General features: G+C 47.3%; 1 protein-coding gene across 3 annotated transcripts in view; it reads right to left on the bottom strand.

Annotated features, from left to right (window-relative positions):
- Window positions 1–2,836: 2,836 nt before the first annotated feature.
- The window catches only part of LOC310753446 (calcium/calmodulin-dependent protein kinase type IV-like), a 36,676-nt gene continuing 17,036 nt past the window's right edge, over window positions 2,837–22,476 (bottom strand). For 2 of the 3 annotated variants that reach the window (XM_083594768.1, XM_083594767.1), the window contains exons 5-10: window positions 19,964–20,046; window positions 17,741–17,813; window positions 12,943–13,033; window positions 11,964–12,038; window positions 10,586–10,661; window positions 6,167–6,945 (exon numbers count right to left, since the gene is read on the bottom strand). In XM_083594768.1, coding sequence (XP_083450894.1) covers window positions 6,375–6,945; window positions 10,586–10,661; window positions 11,964–12,038; window positions 12,943–13,033; window positions 17,741–17,813; window positions 19,964–20,046 — 969 coding nt within the window. In that variant the 3' untranslated portion in view covers window positions 6,167–6,374. Of the gene's footprint in view, window positions 4,535–5,654; window positions 5,808–6,166; window positions 6,946–10,585; window positions 10,662–11,963; window positions 12,039–12,942; window positions 13,034–17,740; window positions 17,814–19,963; window positions 20,047–22,476 lie in introns of those variants that run through there. The other variant, XM_083594769.1, reaches the window with a different exon arrangement.

Here is a 22,476-nt window from a genome sequence, read left to right as displayed (position 1 = left end):
CATAGCAAAAGGTTGCATCGATAGACCTAAGTTTTGGGTTTCAACCAAAATACCGTGTTGGTAGTCTGTTCCGCTCAGAAGTCTTTAATATGTGCGTTCTTTCACTCAGACACTTGCGGAAGAATATTGCCATGTATTTGCAAACACTACTGGGAAGGTTAAGTGGCGGTTAAAGGGGTGATTTAGTCACTTTTCGAAGAGGGCAGAGGGCGTTTTCAAATACAGTGGTACCTGGTTCTCAAACGCCTTGGTACTCAAACAACTTGGAACCCAAACACTGCAAACCCGGAAGTAAGTGTTCTGGTTTGTGAACTTTTTCTAGAAGTCGAACGTGCTCCGTTTTGAATGCCACGCTTCTGTTTTGAGTGTTACGCTGAGGTCTGTCTGTTTTTGCTATTTATTTTGCGTTTTTCTTTTTGCGGCTCTTTTTTTGTTTTGTTTTTGTGACTGTGTGGAACCCAGTCCAGCTACTGCTGGATTGATTGTGTGACTGCAGTACATTGTTTATTGCTTTCATTTTATGGGTCGACGGTCTCGTTAGATAGTAAAATTCATGTTAAATTGCTGTCTTAGGGGTTGTTTTTAAAAGTCTGGAACGGATTAATCCATTTTGCATGGCTTTCTATGGGAAAACGCGCCTTGGTTTTGGAACGGACTTCCGGAATGGATTAAATTTGAGAACCAAGGAACCACTGTAATCATGTTCACTCTAGCAGTGAAACCAGCCGCAAGATTATCCTCTCGGCAAGGCCAACTGTTCAGGTGCGGATTTTGATGAGGTGGTAGTGACCCAGTGGCCTTGTCACACACAAACACACACACAAATTTGTACATGCTTTCTGATGGCTTCCAGCCAAAATGGCTTTTGTTCCTTTTCCACTGTTGGAGGCAGTATGTCTCTGAACAAGTGGGGAAGAGTTGCTTTTGTGCTCTGGTCCTCGCTTATGGACTTGATTTGCAGGACTTTGGCCTGGATCCAGCAGCCAGGCTGTTTGTTGTTCCATTTATACAAAACTGTAGAATCCCAACAAACAGAAGGAGGAAATTCCTCCTGTGAAGAAGCTAGGAACCCATGTCCAATGAAACGTCTTCTGTAAAGGTGTTTGTTTTTTAATGGGGAGATTCATTTTGCTGTTACTTCAAGCCAGATTGACAAATGATAGTGATCTTCATCTACTTCTGCCTCCAACATTAAAATCGGAAAGCTTCTTGAAGCTCCTGCCTCCTTGCGATACTCCGCCAAACACGCATTCTGATGGCGCTGCAGACTTCATCTCAACTATTTAATTTTAAAAAGGCTGTTTCAAAGGTTCAGAGGGCTGCACTTTCAGGAGAGGGGAGATCAGAGGTTGTGAAAAAGCCCTGTGGCGATAGATTAAGAGGACTAGTTATGTTTAGCTTAGAGTTGTAGAATTCTAGAGTTGGAAGCCTCTTCTGAGAGCAGATAATTCTGCTGTGTCTCTGCGGTAGGAGTGACTGAATACTGTGGTCACACGCCAATGCAGCAAGAAGGAGAGAGAACAGATTCACCTGCCCTTGGAACCAGGAGACAAGGCATGGCCCTAGCAGGGAACCACTGAGATAGACAAGCAACCTGCCCCCTCACTCTCTGAGTTTTACCAGGGAAACTTTGAGGCTCCCTGGAGTGTTATTTAATTAATTAGATGTACGAATTTGGTTAAGGGATGCGGGTGGTGCTGTGGGTTAAACCACAGAGCCTAGGGCTTCCCGATCAGAAGGTCGGCGGTTCGAATCCCCGTGACGGAGTGAGCTCCCGTTGCTCGGTCCCTGCTCCTGCCAACCTAGCAGTTCGAAAGCACGTCAAAGTGCAAGTAGATAAATAGGTACCACTCTGGCGGGAAGGTAAACAGCGTTTCCGTGCGTTGCTCTGGTTCGCCAGAAGCGGCTTAGTCCTGCTGGCCACATGACCCGGAAGCTGTACGCTGGCTCCCTCGGCCAATAAAGCGAGATGAGCGCCGCAACCCCAGAGTCAGCCACAACTGGACCTAATGGTCAGGGTTCCCTTTACCTTTACTATGAATTTGTTTAATGAACTGAACTTGGGATATGTGGAAATCTAAAGTTGAGGATACAGTTCTGGGGAAAGCCCGTAACCTCAAGTGTTAAGAGAGCACCAGTTTTGTATCTGGAACAACTCCCAGCATTTATAAGAGGGTCATCTGAAACCCCTGCAGAGACATTGTGGGACTCGATGGGCCAAGGTTTGTGACCTGCGATAAGACAGCTTAAGATATTCCTGGGGGATGAGGACGCAGTGCAAGGAGTTTATACATCACAGAGGGTAGGGAGCCATGAATTCCTATGTCCACCGTTGGAGACAGTACGTCTCCAAATACCAGTCACTGGTTTTCTTTAACGGCATGAAGAAAGTGGACAGGAAGTCATCATCTGCTTCTCATAATATTAGAATCCAATTTCGGTCACCCATTGAAGCTGGACGTCAGGGACGTCCCTTCCCAGAGCGGCAACGAAGATGCCGGGGAAGAAGGGGGACAGGCTGAGGGGAGTAGAGGCTTGATTCCTGCCCACACTGAGAGTGATGGAAGTCTCTCGCATCCTGGAATGAAGGCTATAAATTCTCAAAACAGCACAAGGCAGACAGAGCCTAAACATTAGGAAGAACTTCCTGACAGTAAGAGCTGTTCGACAGTGGAATTTGCTGCCAAGGAGTGTGGTGGAGTCTCCTTCTTTGGAGGTCTTTAAGCAGAGGCTTGACAACCATATGTCAGGAGTGCTCTGATGGTGTTTCCTGCTTGGCAGGGGGTTGGACTCGATGGCCCTTGTGGTCTCTTCCAACTCTATGATTCTATGATTCAGAGGAACTGCCGCTGTTAGATTCGGCTCAAGAGGAAGAGGAGGGGCAGGCTGTCCCAAAGTCTCATCTGGAGAAGATTGAGCCTTGAGGGCTCGGACTGAAACTACTGTGTAAATACTAAATAAACCTCAGGGTAACAAACCTGCCAGCTTGACGCGTCTCGGTGTGAGAGAGACATCATAAATCCTGACACTGAAGGCTGAAAGGGCAGGGAAAAGGCAAGACCTCTTCAAACTGAAGACCATGAAACTATGGAATTTACTCCCACCAGATCTAGTGGTGACCCCCAACTTTAAAAGGGGGTTAAGCAATTCACAGAAGATAGGTGTATCCAGACACAGAGAAGTATGTGACCTGGCGTGTAGCACTTTTTGCAACTGCTGCTAGGAAAATTAGAGCAAATTATATAGCCAAGGTAGCCATTAACTGTAAAGGAGATGAATTTATTTGATCCTATCTATCTCCCTCAGGCTATGCTCTATCTTTGTCACCAAACTCTGAGTATAAATTGCACACTGTATTAATTGATATTGTTTTTAACATTAGTGACCATGTGATGATTTTAGCTTATGAATTTTATTGTTTAATGTTTTTATTTGTACATTGGGGTACTTTTATAGCTCTGTTTAGAGTACGTAGTGTTTTAATAATATGAATGTTTTAAGCCTTTTTTATCAATTCAGTATATTTTCTTTTAATTGTCAAATAATTCTGTGTACGTTGCGGCAGCCTTTGGCTATGTGCAATAAAACTGACTGAGGCTGAGATAGGCGTATCAGGGGCTATGAGCCATGATGGCCTTGTTCTACCTGCCCTGTTGGGGGAAAGGTGCTCCTGAAGACTAAGTCGCTGGGAATCACAAATGGCAAAGTGTGCTGCTGCAATCCTTGTTTGCAGGCTTTCCATCGGCGCATGTGGACCACCATGAAAAGAGGATGCTGGACTAGATGTTCCCACTCTGGCTTGATCCGGCTGTGAGGCTCTTCTGATGGTCTTAGTATGAAAGCCTGTCTCAAGTTTTCTTCCTTTGATAGCCTTTTTCCTCTAAAGAGCCATTAGTTGGGAGAGGGATTTGAATAATACATTCTGAAAAGGGGACGTTGTCGGAAAATTGTGGGGCAGGGGGCGGGCGGAATAACTGCCGTAGACGACAACTTCTCTTCAACACAGCACCCTTTGTAAGCAAAGCTACACACTACAACATCACTGCCTCCTAACACCTGCTAGCTTTCAAGATAGGTTGCTCCTTCGTCGTCCGAGAACGCCATCTTAAAACGCGCCAAGTGGCTTTGTTTATTTATCTCCATCCTTTCTTCTTCATCTTTTTTGTCTTCTTGTTTTGGTCTATCTGCTGTGGTGATGAGGACAGACTTCCCTCCCCTCCCTTTCGACGTCTGTCAGGAGCAAAGCAACCAGGCTTGCACAGGGCTAACTTTCGCCGCTGGAGCCGTTGAGTGCTGCGGCCGTGGCACCGTGGGTCTCATCGAGCTTCTCTGAGGCAGCTGGAGTAGGATCCACCACCCCGCCGGTCCTGGAGGGTGTCTGCTTGTAAGTGTGGTCCTCAAGGAGGAGGGCACCCTTTGCTCCTTGGACCAGTTCCGGTTCCTTGGGGGTGTCTTGGTGCCGTCCGTTCCTGGAGCTGTCATGGTGGCCGTGATTGCCAAGCCGGCTAGATGCTACCACAGCTTTCATCGCAGCCTGTGTGAGACACGTTGAGAAGAGGGGAATCAATTTTTTAAAAAAATTCTCACCAATTATTGCCGTAACTCAATATTAGTACAGTCATAGTTTGGTTCAACTCCCGAAAACGTTCCAAAACCAAGGTGTGGCTTGACATGCGCCACAAATTCGGGACTGCAATCTCCACAGGGACTGAAATAAACTCAGAGTCGAGAGTGGATTTCATGCTCTTTATTCAGCTCATAGTGGTGAGGAGGAATGAATGTTTCCCCAAAGTATCTGCTTTATATACATTATTTACACAATGGGCTGCCCGTGATTGGCTAATTCCGGAATTCTCCTGTAGGCCAATCAGGTTGTGGATTCACTTCCATCTGGAGCTGAATTGGGTGGCTCCTGCAGACCAATCATACTGCTGCATTGTCCTAGGACCAATCAGACTGCTGCATTCTGAATCCTATTGTTCTAGGACCAATCAGACTGCTGCCTTTTGGATCCTATTGTTCTAGGACCAATGAGACTGCTGCATTTTGGATCCTATTCAACTCAGTACATAACAGGGACGTTAGCAGCGAGGTTAAAAACTGCAATGCCTACCAAGTTAAAAAAGCTACCAGCCACCATATTCTGTGGCAAGTTTCTTGTTATGTACTGAGTTGAATAGGATCCAAACTGCAGCAGTCTGATTGGTCCTAGAACAATAGGATTCAAAAGGCAGCAGTCTGATTGGTCCTAGAACAATGCAGCAGTATGATTGGTTGGCAGGAACCACCCAATCATGCTCCAGATAGAAGTGAATCCACAACCTGATTGGCTTACAGTAGAATTCTGGAATTAGCCAATCATGTGCAGCCCATTGTGTAAATAATATATATAAAGCAGATACTTTGAAGGGACTTTCATTCATTCCTCCTCACCACTATGAGCTGAGTAAAGAGCATGAAATCACTTTGCGACTCTGAGTATATTTCATTTCTGTTGTTGTTTACGCGCTTGTAACGAAAGAAGAGGAGTAACACTGGTAAGACTACAGCGCATGTGTGTACATAGTGGCTGTGTTTTAGAGATTGCGCTCCTCGGCTTCAGCTTATTGCCTCCATCCCTACGCCAGTCCCGCCGCAGCTCTTTGCGCCATTACCTTCAGCTTGCGCCTCGCATTGAACTCCTGCAGCTTCTTCTGCGTGCTGTCCATGTGGGCAAACTTGGCGGCTTTGCCCATCACCCAAGGGTGCTCCAGAGCCTGTTGCACTGTGAGCCTCTTCTGGGGGTCCAGAACGATCAGTTTCTGAACCTGGAACAGACCAGCAATGACAAGGTGGGTGATGAGGCCTGGATGCCTTGATTCTGCTCAGAGGCTTGGATGCTTGACATTACAGTGGTACCTCGGGTTAAGTACCGTATTTTTTGCTCTATAATACTCACTTTTTCCCTCCTAAAAAGTAAGGGGAAATGTGTGTGCGTCTTATGGAGCGAATGCAGGCTGCGCAGCTATCCCAGAAGCCAGAACAGCAAGAGGGATTGCTACTTTCGCTGCGCAGCGATCCCTCTTGCTGTTCTGGCTTCTGGGATTCAGAATATTTTTTTTCTTGTTTTCCTTCTCCAAAAACTAGGTGTGTCTTATGGTCTGGTGCGTCTGGTGGACAAGCCAGATTGAATTGCGTATTGTCTTAATAAACTCACACAAGTTTGCAACCAGTTTTCTGCTTTGTAAAGGGGAATGCGCTCTGCTAAGTAAAGGAACTTGCTAATGCAAGTTAGGAAGGAGATTAATAAACAATATAGTTAAAGCTATGGTTTTCCCAGTAGTGATGTATGGAAGTGAGAGCTGGACCATAAAGAAGGCTGGTCACCGGAGAATTTATGCTTTTGAATTCTGGTGCTGGAGGAGACTCTTGAGAGTCGCATGGACTGCAAGAAGATCAAACCTCTCCATTCTGAAGGAAATCAGCCTTGAGTGCTCACTGGAAGGACAGATCCTGAAGCTGAGGCTCCAAGACTTTGGCCACCTCATGAGAAGAGAAGACTCCCTGGAAAAGACCCTGATGTTGGGAAAGATGGAGGGCGCAAGGAGAAGGGGACGACAGAGGACGAGATGGTGGGACAGTGTTCTTGAAGCTACCAGCATGAGTTTGACCAAACTGCGGGAGGCAGTGGAAGACAGAAGTGCCTGGCGTGCTCTGGTCCAGGGGGTCACGAAGAGGCAGACACGACTAAACAACAACAACAACAACATCCTCTCCTGCCACCCTGAACTTTCCCACAAGCTGGCTCCCCCATCTGGGTAGGGCTCAAAGCAACTCACCAAATCCTTGGCGTTGAGAGACACTTCATCCCACCACGGAGAGACAAACTCGTAGTCACAGTTTAGGATCCTGCTGTACATATATTGGTCTCCTCTCGGGTCAAAAAAAGGCTCGAAGCCACAAAGCCTGGAGAATTTTTTTTTAAAGAACAGAAGAAGAAGAATAAAGCACCTGTAAATGGTTTACATAAAATATTGAGGAGAAATATTGATGATAAACAGACACACATAGGCCAACATGTGTTGTAAAAGGTAAAGGGACCCCTGGCCATTAGGTCCAGTCGTGGCCGACTCTGGGGTTGCGGCGCTCATCTCGCTTTACTGGCCGAGGGAGCCGGCCTACAGCTTCCGGGTCATGTGGCTGGACTAAGCCGCTTCTGGCGAACCAGAGCAGCGCACAGAAACGCCGTTTACCTCCCGCCAGAGCGGTACCTATTTATCTACTTGCACTTTGACGTGCTTTCAAACTGCTAGGTTGGCAGGAGCAGGGACCGCGCAACGGGAGCTCACCCCGTTGCGGGGATTCGAACTGCCGACCTTCTGATCGGCAAGTCCTAGGCTCTGTGGATTAACCCACAGCGCCACCCTTGACATGTAGTTACTCTCAAATTAATAAAGCTCCAAATTCCTGAGGAGTCTGCCTGCTACCTCTCTCTGTGAGTTACTCATCTGGGAAGAGGAATTGATTGCTGAACCACATGATTTCAGCAGGCACACATACAAAGAATAACTATGGCTCCAGAACTATGCCAGCACCCCACAAAATACTGAAGTGCAGCTGAACGATCCATCAATCTACTGACAAAACTCGTGTGATTAATCGACTAAGGTTTCAATAATTGGGCACCAGTCCTTGCAGAATCCTAACCCTCTGAAGATTCCTCTGGTGAAGTAATGGATCTGACGTTCGAGGGGGGTAGGATGTTTTTCAAGTTCATGCTTCCTTTGCTGCAACATAGGCTTAAAATAAGGTAAGGTAAAGGACCCCTGGACGGTTAAGTCCAGTCAAAGGCGACTACGGGGTTGCGGCACTCATCTCGCTTTCAGGCCGAGGGAGCCAGCGGACGTTCGCAGACAGCTTTAAAGGTCATGTGGCCAGCAGGACTAAACCATTTCTGGCACAACAGGACACCGTGACAGAAACCAGAGCGCGCAGAAACGCCGTTTACCTTCCCGCCGCAGCTGTACCTATTTATCTACTTGCACTGGCGTGCTTTCGAACTGCTAGGTTGGCAGGAGCTGGGACGGAGCAACGAGAGCTTGAACCACCGACCTTCCGATCAGCAAGCCCAAGAGGCTCAGTGGTTTAGACCACAGCGCCACCCGCGTCTCTTAAAACACACACACACACACACACACACACACACACACACACACAAATCTGCTGCTTGGCTCTCCTCAGCATCAGTGTCTATTCAGTTGGGGGGGGGGAGTTTTTTGGGGGAAAATAATCATCTGCTTGCTGCTGAAATGTTTAAGCAAAAAGCCTCAGGGCTGCGTTTACTTTCAACTTGGCTAGAGATTGTGTGTGTGTGTGTGTGTGTGTGTGTGTGTGTGTAAATCCTAACAAGCCAAACCAATGGAAACCCAACATATTTTGACGGGCTGTGACCGCCATCTGTTCCATTTAGGTCAATGGAAACAGCGGCAGCGGGCAGGAGAGAGAAAGGAGGTCAAGCCTCCCTTTGTCAGTGTCGCTGCGAGGGGTGGTGCAGAAAGTGGCTAACCTTACTCTTGCTACATCCGTCACCCTGATCCCTCTGGGTTTTGATGCATGCAGTTTTCGGGGGGGGGGGATTCATGTCACAGTACCGCCTTAGTGAAGTTCTCTCCCCCCCACAAAACAACAACAGCGTGTACTCCAAGCTCCCTCCCGCCAGCTGTTCACATCAGCACAGCTTCATTCGTGTCAGGTTCGCTTTCTGTTTGTGTACATGCCAGAGGGGCATCGTGTGGGATGTGATCCATGAGAGGCGGTCAAGTACAACATTCCTGGTAACACTAGAGAAAACATGCGAGGGAGTGTTTGGTCCAGCCAGGAGAAACTTCCTGTTCCTCCTGGCTGGAGCATCCTTCCTTTTGCATGTGATAGAAGGTGGCTGTGACCTAACCTGTCCAGGTAACAAAAGGACGAGTCACGCAGCAATCTCTCTCTCTCTTTTTTTTACTTCCTTCTTTTTTTTTACTAGCTTTCAGCTAGGAAACCACAGAGCCTAGGACTTGTCGATCAGAAGGACGGCGGTTCGAATCCCCACAATGACGGGGTGAGCTCTTGTTGCTCGGTCCCTGCTCCTGCCAACCTAGCAGTTCGAAAGCACGTCAAAGTGCAAGTAGATAAATAGGTACCGCTCCGGCGGGAAGGTAAACGGCGTTTCTGTGCGCTGCTCTGGTTCGCCAGAAGCTGCTTAGTCCTGCTGGCCACATGACCCGGAAGCTGTACGCCGGCTCCCTCGGCCAATAAAGCGAGATGAGCGCCGCAACCCCAGAGTTGGTCACGACTGGACCTAATGGTCAGGGGTCCCTTTACCTTTTTACTCTGCTAGCAGAAGCACCGGGATTATTCCCCCATATGGGGTAGATCCACATGTACATATTTGTAACCGAGTCTGCCTTTAGGAATCCAACTGTGAACTGATGTGAGTCAACTTCTTTTATTGACTTTGAATAAGATTGTGGCTTCTTTATTCTTATAAGAGGGATTCAAGGAAACTTACAAGGAATGTACAATTCAATCTGAGACAGACTGAGTAGTATAATAGTGAGAGGCTCACACGAGCCTGCAACCAGCTATCTGCTGGGCATGTAAAAAGGGGAATGTAACTCTGCAAAGTAAAGGAACTTGCTAGCGCAAGTTAGGAAGGATATTAATAAATAATATATCCTCTTCTGCCACCCTGAACATTCCCACACATCAGTGGGGCAGTGGGATGTCTTTATCCCCGTGCAAACATTCTCATACCTTAGCTAGAGGTGACTTAGAAATGGCTTAGGGGCTGCGGTCAGTGGGGAGCTGCCTTGAGAATCAAGGAATCGTAGAAAAGTAGATTTGGAAGGGACATTGAGGATCATCTAGTCCAGTGCAGGAATATGCAGCTGTCCCATACTCCCGGAACCGTTTGAAAACCAAGGCGCGGCTTCCGATTGGCTGCGGGAGCTTCCTGCACTCAATCGGAAGCCGCGACGGATGTTTGGCTTTGAAAAACGTTTGCAAACCAGAACACCCGCTTCCGGGTTTGCGGCGTTTCGGAGCTGATTTGTTCAGCAGCTAAACCAGGGACACGGGTGGTGCTGTGGGTTAAACCACAGAGCCTAGGACTTGTCGATCAGAAGGTCGGTGGTTCGAATCCCTGCAATGACGAGGTGAGCTCCCGTTTTTCGGTCCCTGCTCCTGCCCACCTAGCAGTCTGAAAGCACGTCAAAGTGCAAGTAGATAAATAGGTACCGCTCTGGCAGGAAGGTAAACGGCGTTTCTGTGCGCTGCTCTGGTTCGCCAGAAGCGGCTTAGTCCTGCTGGCCACATGACCCGGAAGCTGTATGCCGGCTCCCTCGGCCAATAAAGCGAGATGAGCGCCACAACCCCAGAGTCGGCCACGACTGGACCTAATGGTCAGGGGTCCCTTTACCTTTACCTTTAAACCATTTGAGTACCAAGGTACCACTGTAGAGGCAAAGGCGTTTTGCCCATTGGGCCTGCGCACGGATGAAGCTGGAAGGAGGGGAGAGGAAGGAGGAATTGCGATGTGTCAAAGCATTTTAACGTTACTCACAAGATATATGTGATGACACCGACAGACCACATATCCACTTCTGGGCCGTAGGGAGAACCGTGGAGAATCTCGGGTGCTGCAGGCGTTGGAAGAGTTGAAATAAAATTGGAAAAAAGATAGGAGCACAGGCAGCTAGCATATGCATCATCCTTCGCCCACCCGTTCCTCTCTCTCTCCCCCCTCCTCTCTCTGCTCCTTTCGCGCTCAGCCATGCTTTCACACCTGCCGCAGTTAGTTTGTGGGAGGTGTTGACAGGCTTGCATCCTTTGGAAGCTGCCAAGGCGGAGGAGGAGGCAGCAGCAGCAGCAGCAGCAGCGGGGCATATTCTTAATTTACCACTTATTCCCCAGTGAGTTGCATGTGTGCATGAGATTTCGAAAGGGTGAGAAAGACTTAGCTCCTGGTGGAGGAGGAGGAAGGGAAAAGCTCACAAGGTCAGGCACAGATCTTTGCAGGGCTGGAAGGATCCGTCCAATTCAGTTTCCCCGTCTTAAATTCAATCCTTGCAGTGATCTGCGAATTAGTGCCGTGTCCCCTCCCAAGTCTTCTCCAGGAGATAAACACCCCCAACCCCCCTCAACTCAATGGTTCCCAGACCATTTATCATCTTGGTCGCCCTCCTCTGTGAACGTTCTAGCTTGCCAATAATAATAATAATAATAATAATAATAATAATAATAATAATAATAATAATAATAATTTTTCTTTATACCCTGCTCATCTGGCTGGGTTTCCCCAGCCACTCTGGGCGGCTTCCAACAAAAGATTAAAAATACATTAAAACGTCGGTCATTCAAAACTTCCCTAAACAGGGCTGCCTTCAGATGTCTTCTAAACGTCAGATAGTTGTTTATTTCCTTGACATCTGCTGGGAGGGTGTTCCACAGGGCGGGTGCCACTACCGAGAAGGCCCTCTGCCTGGTTCCCTGTGAGGGAATCTCCTTCTAAAACTGTGGTGCCCAGAACTGGACACAGGACTCCAGGTTGGGGGGGGAGTCCTGACAAATTTAATATTTATTTACTAAATTTATATACTGCCCTTCGTCGTACGATCTCAGTGTGGTTCACGAAATAAAATGCAGGATAAAAACAAGGAGATAATTAAAACAAAACAGCAAAACAATGCCATTATTATTATTATTATTATTATTATTATTATTATTATTATTATTTTCTATCCTGCCCTTCGTCTTTGCTTTAATAATAATAATGGCATTGTTCTTAACCTGAAGCACTATTTCTGGGTTAGCAGAATCTGTAACCTGAAGCGTATGTAATCCGAGGTACCACTGTATATTATGCCCTCTCTCTTGGCACAGAGTTCTAGTTTCGACAGTCCCTAAACTAGCTGGGTCCCCCTCTGCTTTCGCCCACTCACCACAGTATCCGGGGGTGCCACACACCGTCTTCATCGTGTCCTGCTCATCCACAATCTTGGACAGTCCAAAATCACCTGGTGCAAAATGGAGAGGGAGGGACATATTTCAACACCAACAACAATCTTTATTACGGCCCAGAGACCCAACAAATCGTTACAAAGCAATACGCAATTCATACAGCCTACCTCCAGGTTAAACAAGCCTTTTGTTCAGAATATAGGGATCATTGGTTCTTGCAACCACTGATAAAAACTTTGCCACAGCTAATGATCTAGCGTTTGTCAGGTCTTCCAATAGGAACCTGACATAGCGAGCCTCTGATTTTCCCGGGAAAGGTACCAGCAAGGGTAGTATCAGTTCAGCCCTGGCTTGCTCATATTTTGCACAGTGCAACAAAATATGTTTTATGGAATCGATGTCTTGAGCACACAAGCAAAGTCTGTCCTGGTAGGGAACTCCTCTCAACCTGCCATCCAACACTGCAGAGGGAAAGACATTTAGTCTGGCTTTGGTGAAAAGCCTTCGGTAGTTTGGTACTGTCAGGTTTTTAATGTAAGATGTTAACTTAAAGACATGCCCATATTGTACCCATATTGACATATTTCAAAGGCGACCCCGTTAAAACAAATGGGACGAGCTCTGTTCTCCCCACCCCCAATCTTTCCCACTAGGATAGCTGCACTCAGGTGAGACGTGGCCAAGGAAGCGCAGCCTCTCAAAAGATCCAGAACGGTGTTTTCCCAAACTTGGGTCTCCTGCTGTTTTTGGACTACAACTCCTATCATCCCTAGGTAGCAGGAATGATGGGAATTGTAGTCCAAAAACCGTCGGAGACCAAAAGTTTGGGAAACACTGATCCAGACCCCTCTGGCTCCCTTAGATGCCCAGCGTTGGCATGGGGCCAGAAGGAAATATTATGAGACAAAACAGAACATTTGCCTGGGAGATCATTTTGGAGGTGGTGGTGGGGGAACGTACCAATTTTGAGAGGAGCATCTGGAGAGAGATCTGCGTAGAGGAGATTCTCCGGTTTCAGGTCACGGTGGACCACGCCATTTGCGTGCAAATACTGCGGAATACAACGAGGGGAAAGGTGAAAATACCCTCCAGGTGGTGTTATTTAAATTGCTTTTATTCAACATTTCCTTGGGTTACATGCATCATGGGAAAGCGAGCCTTGGTTTTGGAAGGCTTTGGTTTCGGAAAGGACTTCCGGAATGGATTAAGTTTGAGAACGAAGGTACCACTGTACTTTCTGTTATGTACTGAAGTTCTCACCCTGGGCCAGCAGGGGGATACTGTAGATAGTTATGCAAACGAAGGATCGAAAGTGACGTTCAGTGATTGGATAGTTTGTATGCAAATGAAGGATCGAAAGTGACATTCAGTGATTGGCTAGTTACAGAAAATGGTTACTGTTGCATTCTAGTGGAGCTCTATATAAGCAGACTGACTGAGCTCTTCAGTTCAGTTCTGTTCTGGCCTGTGAATAAACAAAAGCTGTTTGAAGAATCGCTGTGTCGTCTGATATGTTCGCCCACAACCTAACACTTTCTACACATTTGAGGTTCCCAGAAACTGGTGTTCAGAGGCCTCGCTGCCCCCGACAGCGTAGGGAGAAGACAGAAATTTCAGGGCAACCGGTTTCAACGCGGGAGACGATCTGTGACAGTTGTCAAAATCCACCCAAACTGTTACAAGCTGAACTTTGCTTTTATTTTTGCCCCCTAGAGTCTGCAAGCCATTTGTACGATTCACTCAACTTGCAGGCCGCTTTAATCTTTTGCTGCTAGGGCGCTATTATTCTGCCTGTGCAGAATGGTGGAGTCGAAATCTCCGCAGAGCATTTACGTGGGATACTGTCCTTTAGGATTTTCCTCACCTCATTAAAAACCAAAAAGAAAGGAAGAAGAAAAAAAAATACCCTTGGTTTCCATGGAAACAGTCTCACACTGACCTTTAATAAAGAGAAAGGGTGACCTAGCTAATATTCTCTGTACGTAGATATATCTGCAGGTGCCAAATATATATTCTCTCACACACACACAATCAGTGCTTTTTTTCCTGGGGGGTACGCACACCTCAAGCATTTTGTGAATCTTCGTACTTTTGTCCATTTACTGTATTTATTTTTCCTGATAAAGTGGTGATTTTCTCGCGTCAAAATAGGTTGGACGCGAGTGGCACTGTGGGTAAAACCTCAGCGCCTAGGACTTGCCGATCGCATGGTCGCCGGTTTGAATCCCCGCGGCAGGGTGCGCTCCCGTCGTTCGGTCCCAGCGCCGGCCAACCTAGCAGTTCGAAAGCACGTCAAAGTGCAAGTAGATAAATAGGTACCGCTCCGGTGGGAAGGTAAACGCCGTTTCCGTGCGCTGCTCTGGTTTGCCAGAAGCGGCTTAGTCATGCTGGCCACATGACCCGGAAGCTGTATGCCGGCTCCCTCGGCCAGTAAAGCGAGATGAGCGCCGCAACCCCAGAGTCGGCCACGACTGGACCTAATGGTCAGGGGTTCCTTTACCTTTTAACTTTTCCTAAATGGGACGTGGGTGGCGCTGTGGGTTAAACCACAGAGCCTAGGACTTGCTGATCAGAAGGTCGGCAGTTCAAATCCCCGCAATGACGGGTGAGCTCCCGTTGCTCGGTCCCTGCTCCTGCCAACCTAGCAGTTCGAAAGCACGCCCAAAAGTGCAAGTAAATAAATAGGTATGGCTGTGGCAGGAAGGTAGACGGTGTTTCCGTGCGCTCTGGTTTCCATCATGCGCCTGAAGCAGTTAGTCCCGCTGGCCACATGACCTGGAAAGCTGTCTGTGGACAAACTCTGCTCCCTTGACCTGAAAGCAAGATGAGCACCACAACCCCATAGTCGCCTTTGACTGGACCTAACCGTCCAGGCGACCTTTACCTTTACCTTTTACCTTTTGTGCGCCAGCTATTAACCCTCACAGGACTAACTTGTCCTGCCCTACAGCAAATAACCCCCCCTCTCCCCCCTTTTGTTCCGCCTTTGGTCCCTTGGCACCCGCTTTCTCTGGCTCCTCTCACCCAAACAAACAACAGATGCCGTGCAAATTGTGTTACCAGCCTAGGGAGCTGCTGGTGCCAATCTTAATTTCACAGGTTGCCGATTGCAAGAGATTGGAAAGACGGGGAGCTTTAAAAGATAGTGACAGTTAATAAAAATGAAATAAAACACACACACACACACCAGCGAGGCAGGAGGTGGCCATTTCACTCACGTCGGAAGGTATGAGAAAGCAACAGCTCAGCTTTGCAAGGATTAGCATAAATGGAACTTTTGAGGAAGTTGCTGAATTTCGGTCTGCCCCGCACCCGGGGATTGTGTGGCGTGGGGGCCTTGTATTTCACTAAGGCTGTGAACACATTATCTGCTAGTTTGTTCTTTTTCTCAGTTTGGAGCAAAGCTGATCTGGGGGAGGAAGCCGCCTTGAAATGCAGGGTATGCGCACTTGAGCAACTTCAAATTCAGTGAGGCTGTTCCTCCGCTCTGTGATTTGCCACACAGACCAGAAAAAGGGCATCGGTGTTTCTACCCGTTGCCCATTCCCTGATTTGTTTCCACGGGCCGAATTCCGGTTCCCTGAAGCAGCCATCCGAGTGTGTGCTCTCATCTGAGCATGCTCAGTGGCTGCTTGAAAGGGACACACCTTAGCGTGACTATGGTTTTCGTTTCCCATTCGGAGGGAAGCTGGTTTGCAGGAAAATACACACTGAACAGGAATGTCTCTCGGGAATCTGCAGGGTATAGATTGATTGCAGCTAACATCATTGTGTGTACTCAGCTTTCTTTTTTTTAAATAATATTTATTAAAATTTTTCAAAAATACAAAAAATATCACTTTACGGGACTCCCCCCTTCCCCCACCCCTACCATATTCCCCTTTCATATTGTTGGCCAAACAAGTTCCCCATTCAAATTGAAACTTAATTTGTTTTACCCTTAATAATAATAAAAAAAAAAAAAAAGAAAAAAAACCCAGTGTTCTTTCCCCAAGACCCACCCCATGTCATTCCACAATTTCCATTTTTTAATAAAAGAGGCACCCCAGATAATAGAAACAGAAAAGGTAGAAAATAAAAAAAATATAATGAATAATAGACCAATTCAGCAAAAAATAACAAAGTTGGCAAGCCTTTGGAGTTTTAGTTCTCCCCCCCCTGTCTCCGGTTTAATTTCCCCCTGACCATCAACCCCTAGTGTCTGCCTGGAATTCTTAAGGCCATAAATCACAACTTTTCCCCAACTCCTTGCTGGCTATTTCTTTTTAAAATTAAAAATAAATTTTTTTGAAAATCAAAATTATTATTATTATCATTATTATTCAAAACTTTAACTTCAGTCTTTAATAAAACTGTAATAGAACTCCCTCCATTGTTCTTTCCAGGTTGTAGTCTAATTTCCCTTTGTTCCGCTGCTAAAACGTTGTAATTCGAAAGTTTGGTAAGTCTGCAGGGATGGTTGTTATTCAGGGGCAAAACCTTACGTTCAGTCCCTTCCTTTCTTCAATAGAGAAATCTATTGTCTCCTTTAAAAAAACAAAAAAGAAAACGCCCTGAAGACGAGATGTTATTTCCGTTTTGCAGCTTTCCCAGAAGATAACCAGTCCGGTAAAGTTCCATTGGTGTTTTTCCACTTTCCCAATCCTTGTAATGTCCCGAAGCTCCTCAAGGGGGATTGTTGTGACTTTGTTTCCTCTAATCCAAAAGTCAATTTGTTATCCATATTCGCCATTTTGTATCCAAATTTTAACAAGTTGTATCAAATTGTATCAAATTTAACCAGCCAAGTTCTCATAATAAAATCCACTCCGCTTTTCGACTTTGACAGCTATTTTGACAGCTGTCAAAATCTCCGACTCCTTTCACCAGGCTCTCTCTTCAGTCGCCCCGGTTCCCAGGGGGGGGGGTTGCGTTTCCCTTCTCCAGTTCCTCCTCCAGCACAGTTCTTGTAGTTCCCCATCGTGAAATTTTGGATTTTTATCAGCAATGCAAGCCTTTTTGGGTCTTGGTTTCCCCGTCCTTGTTTTGGAAAGTTTACAATAGGGAGGGGACTGACTTCCTTTTTGGATCCCCCCCGCTCGTATCCAATTCGAAAAAAAAAAAAAAAAAATTTTTTTTTCCTCCTTTTGAGCCCGGTTTCCAAATTTACTCACGGGTTGTTGTTGAAAAGTCCGAATTTTCAATGGAAGAAGTCAGCGCTCTCCGCCGGATGGCATGCGGCTTCGCTCAGCAGGGGAAGCAGAAAACTCAAGGCACCACGCTTCTCCCCGGCACCCGATCCGTAGCCTTTAAAAAGGCTCCTTCACGAGTCGGGAGGGCGCTAACGGTGCAAGCCGAGTCTCCATGTCCACGGCCTCCGTGGCCGTGGTTTCTAAGGGTCCCCGCATCGCCGGTGCGGTAGAACCCAGCCCCTGCCGAGCAGACTCCCTCCGGAGCTCGGAGGGAGTCCGCCATTCGGCGATGGCGCCAACCCGGAAGTCCTGTGTGTACTCAGCTTTCAACGTCAGTGGTGGAAGCGTATTGGAGCCAGAGTGTTATGTACATATAACACTGGTCCTGAAAGACCTACATTGGCTCCCAGGACGTTTCTGAGCACAATTCAAAGTGTTGGTGCTGGCCTTGAAAGCCCTAAACGGCCTCGGCCCAGTATACCTGAAGGAGCAGCTCCACCCCCATCGTTCTGCCCGGACACTGAGGTCCAGCTCCAAGGGTCTTCTGGAGAGAGAAAAAACCCGAACAGAAGAGAGGGATGACTTACGGAAACAGCTTCCAGGATCTGCTTCACCACGTGAGCTGCGTCTTTCTCGCTGTAGAAACCCCGTTCAACGATCCTGAAAGAGGGCAGAGGTTGGCACAAAGTGTTGGGTTCAAAAGTTGCCATGTTTTCACTTTGCCGGGTAGCACTGTGGGTTAAACCACAGAGCCTAGGACTTGCCGATCAGAAGGTCGGCGGTTCGAATCCCCGCAATGACGGGGTGAGCTCCTGTTGCTCGGTCCCTGCTCCTGCCAACCTAGCAGTTCGAAAGCATGTTCAAGTGCAAGTAGATAAATAGGTACCGCTCCGGCGGGAAGGTAAACGGCGTTTCTGTGCGCTGCTCTGGTTCGCCAGAAGCGGCTTAGTCATGCTGGCCACATGACCCGGAAGCTGTACGCCGGCTCCCTCGGCCAATAAAGCGAGATGAGCGCCGCAACCCCAGAGTCGGCCACGACTGGACCTAATGGTCAGGGGTCCCTTTACCTTTTTTATACCGCACAGTGACAAAGCAGCTTATAGATAAATGGGAGAACAGAGGAATAAAGGTGTTTTCTCCTTTTCCCTGAGCTAAAAAGACCCAAACTCTGCAGCTGTTCCTCCTAGGGGTGCAGCTTCGTCCCTCGGTTGTTTTGATTCTCCCTTTCTGAGCCTTATTGACATTTATCACCCAACGTTCTTCCCAAGGAGCTCAAGGCGAAGCATGTGGTTCCCCACCCCCCATTTTATACTCACGGCAGCCCGTTGATCAGGTTGAGACAGGTCACCCAGTGAGCTTCATAGCTGAGTGGGATAATTTGAACCCAGGGCTTCAGAACCTGATCTTCTTAACTATAGGTTGCAGTTGGTCTGAATTTACGTTTGTGACCAGTGGGAAGGAGGGACGCGGGTGGCACTGTGGGTTAAACCACAGAGCCTAGGACTTGCCGATCAGAAGGTTGGTGGTTCGAATCCCTGCGACGGGGTGAGCTCCTGTTGCTCGGTCCCTGCTCCTGCCAACCTAGCAGTTTGAAAGCACGTCAAAGTGCAAGTAGATAAATAGGTACCACTCCAGTGGGAAGGTAAACGGCATTTCCGTGCGCTGCTCTGGTTCGCCAGAAGCAGCTTAGTCCTGCTGGCCACATGACCCGGAAGCTGTACGCCGGCTCCCTCAGCCAATAAAACGAGATGAGCGCCGCAACCCCAGAGTCGGTCACGACTGGACCTAATGGTCAGGGGTCCCTTTACCTTTACTTTACCAGTGGGAAGAGCAAAAGGAGATGTGAATATTTGGGGACATATTCCTCATCATCATCCTCAAGGTAATGCATTGATTTCTGGGGGCCCGTTGAACTTATTTTATTCATGTTGTTTATTTCGTAAAATTTATACCCTGCTCGAGCGGTAAAATGGGTCCCCTCTGAGTATGGCTCTCGTTGGAATAGCAGTAATATTGAAAGAGTTCAACCAGCGCAGCCGCAGTACCTCTGCATAGTTTGTTTTGCTAACTGTCAAACAACATTTTATTTAAAAAAATAAATACAGTTTTTGTATATGAGATGAGATTGTCTCTGCTCATGTGCAAAGCGCAAGTTTAAAAACGAAGCCCTTTGCTCACTTGGAGCAATGAAGTGCAGATAACTGGGCATTTGAAAGAACAAGCTTTCTGGCACTGGAGTGAGCGGAACTTTTTTTTAGTGAGTGTGATGGAGGGAGAGAAAAGAGATCGCAGAGAATTTGCAGCGGGAATTGACAGTGATGTTCGAGAATGGCCATCATAAAGTACCGTATTTTTTGCTCTATAAGACTCACTTTTTCCCTCCTAAAAAGTAAGGGGAAACGTGTGTGCGTCTTATAGAGCGAATGCAGGCTGCGCAGCTATCCCAGAAGCCAGAACAGCAAGAGGAATTGCTGCTTTCACTGCGCAGCGATCCCTCTTGCTGTTCTGGCTTCTAAGATTCAGAATATTTTTTTTCTCGTTTTCCTCCTCCAAAATCTAGGTGCGTCTCGTGGTCTGGTGCGTCTTATAGAGCGAAAAATACGGGTACTGTAGTCCTCAAACCCCCCCTCTCTCTATCCCAACACACACACACACACACACACACACACACACACACACACACAATAACATACACAGCTTCTCTGCAGGTCGCTCTGACACAAATTACCATCCCTTTCCCCTTCCTCAGTGCAATTTGTCACCTTTTATTAAGAACCTGCCAGTTCGGCGGAAGGCGTCTTGCTGGTTACCTGTCAAACAGCTCGCCACCTGTCACCAGCTCAAGGATGAGGGTGATCTGCGAGGTAGTCTCAAAGATCTCTTTGAGTTTGATCTAAAAATAAAAAAAGAGATAAAGGAGGTTGAGCAGGGGGGAATGGCATTTTAACTTTGAGGCAAGCTGGTCTCCAAATACGAAAAAGCAACTCACAAACCCACACGGACAAGGATTCTAACTACGTGGGAAAAGCACCTGCTTTGCATACATTAGATACCAGGTTCAATCTCTAGCCTCTCCATGTAGAATAATAGAATTGTAGAGTTGGACCTTGCCAACAAAGGTCTGCATAGTTAAAGCTATGGTTTTCCCAGTAGTGATGTATGGAAGTGAGAGCTGGACCATAAAGAAGGCTGATCGCCGAAGAATGGATGCTTTTGAATTGTGGTGCTGGAGGAGACTCTTGAGAGTCCCATGGAGTGCAAGAAGATCAAACCTCTCCATTCTGAAGGAAATCAGCCCTGAGTGCTCACTGGAAGGACAGATCCTGAAGCTGAGGCTCCAAGACTTTGGCCACCTCATGAGAAGAGAAGACTCCCTGGAAAAGACCCTGATGCTGGGAAAGATGGAGGGCACAAGGAGAAGGGGACGACAGAGGACGAGATGGTGGGACAGTGTTCTCGAAGCTGCTAATATGAGTTTGACCAAACTGCGGGAGGCAGTGGAAGACAGGAGTGCCTGGCGTGCTCTGGTCCAGGGGGTCACCAAGAGGCGGACATGACTAAACAACAACAAGAGTTGGACGGGACCCCGGGGGGTCATCTAGCCCAACCCCCCGCAATGCAAGAATAGGCAGCTGGTGATCGAACCTGCAACCTTGGCGTTATCTTCACCACGCTCCAACCAGCCAAGCTGTGCATGTAACTTAGGGAGATGTCCCCATCTGAAATCTACCTAGCTTAGTCGGTGTGGAAATGGCTGAGCTAGATGAATGGTACAAGCACAGCCTCCTGCGTTTCTCTCCAGATATCTCATATTCAGAACCATCTCCTGGTATGCTGGGGGAAGATTCTAGCCTGAGATTTGCTGCCAGCCACTGTAGACAACACTCAGCTAGAAGGAACAGGGGTCTGACTCAGTAAGCTTGTGAAACATGGGCCACTTATAAACGCCGTCTCCAACTCCTCGGAAGATTCCATCAACGGCGTCTCCGAAAATTTTTGCACATCACTTGGGAAGACAGACGAATTAATGCCAGTGTACTGGAAGAAGCAAAGACACCAGTGTCAAAGAGATGATTCTTCAACATCAGTTTCGTTGGGCTGGTCATGTTGTGCGGATGCCTGATGATCGTCTTCCAAAGCAACTCCTCTATTCCGAACTTAAGAATGGAAAGCGTAATGCTAGTGGTCAACAAAAGAGGTTTAAAGACCCTCTCAAGGCAAATCTTAAAAAATGTAGTTTAAACACCGGCAGCTGGGAATCACTGGCCTGCGAGCGCTCCAGTTGGAGAACAGCCTTTACCAAAGGTGTCGTGGGCTTTGAAGACACTCGAATTCAGGACGCGAGGGAGAAACGTGCTAAGAGGAAGGCACGCTTGGCAAATCCACACCGTCATCAACTCCTGCCCAGAAACCAATGTCCGCACTGTGGAAGGACGTGTGGATCCAGAATTGGCCTCCACAGTCACTTACGGACTCACTGTTAAAACTGTGTTTGTGGAAGACAATCTTACTCGGCTATGAGGGATCGCCAAAGAAGTACAGTACATTGATTATTGCTTTCATTTTATGGATCAACGGTCCCGTTAGATAGAAAAATTCATGTTAAATTGCAGTTTTAGGGGTTGTTTTTAAAAGTCTGGAACCGATTACCGTATTTTTCCGTCTATAAGACATCTCCATGTATAAGATGCCCCCTATTTTTGGGGACTCCAATTTAAGAAAGGTGGGGGGAAGAGATCTATCAGTGTATGACACCCCCAAAATTTGGACATTATTTTAAAGGAAAAAAACCAGTCTTATTCACGGAAAAATACGGTAATCTGTTTTGCATTCCTTTCTATGGGAAAGCGTGCCTTAGTATTGGAACGCTTTGGTTTTGGAACGGACTTCCGGAATGGATTGAGTTTGAGAACCAAGGTACCGCCGTGTGTGTGTGTGTGTGTGTATATATATGTATGTATATGTGTGTGTGTGTGTATATATATATATATATATATATATATATATATACACACACACCATACCTTTTCAGCCAAGGAGATTTCCTGCTTGCGTTCTTAACAGCAGCACATCTGGAAATAGACAGTTGTGAATGCGTTTTTCCCCTCCCCTCCAGGGAGGAGGAAAGACTTGGAAATTGCATTTAAAACAAAACAAAAAAGAAGAAGAAAACAAGAAAATGTCACGGTTTCTTTAGACTTTTGGTGACACCGCACATTTCATGGCACTTTCATGATTAAAACCGCGGCTGCTGGAAAGATCCCGCCGTGTAAGTGACGCTGGGAGAAGAAGGAAGAGGCTTAATGCCCCCCCCCTTCCCTTA

The sequence above is a fragment of the Podarcis filfolensis genome, assembly GCF_964270895.1.
Source record: "Podarcis filfolensis genome assembly, chromosome: 18".
NCBI classification, from domain to species: domain Eukaryota; kingdom Metazoa; phylum Chordata; class Lepidosauria; order Squamata; family Lacertidae; genus Podarcis; species Podarcis filfolensis.
The sequence above is the reverse complement of the archived record's forward strand: the minus strand, read 5'-3'. Positions and strand labels throughout refer to the sequence as shown.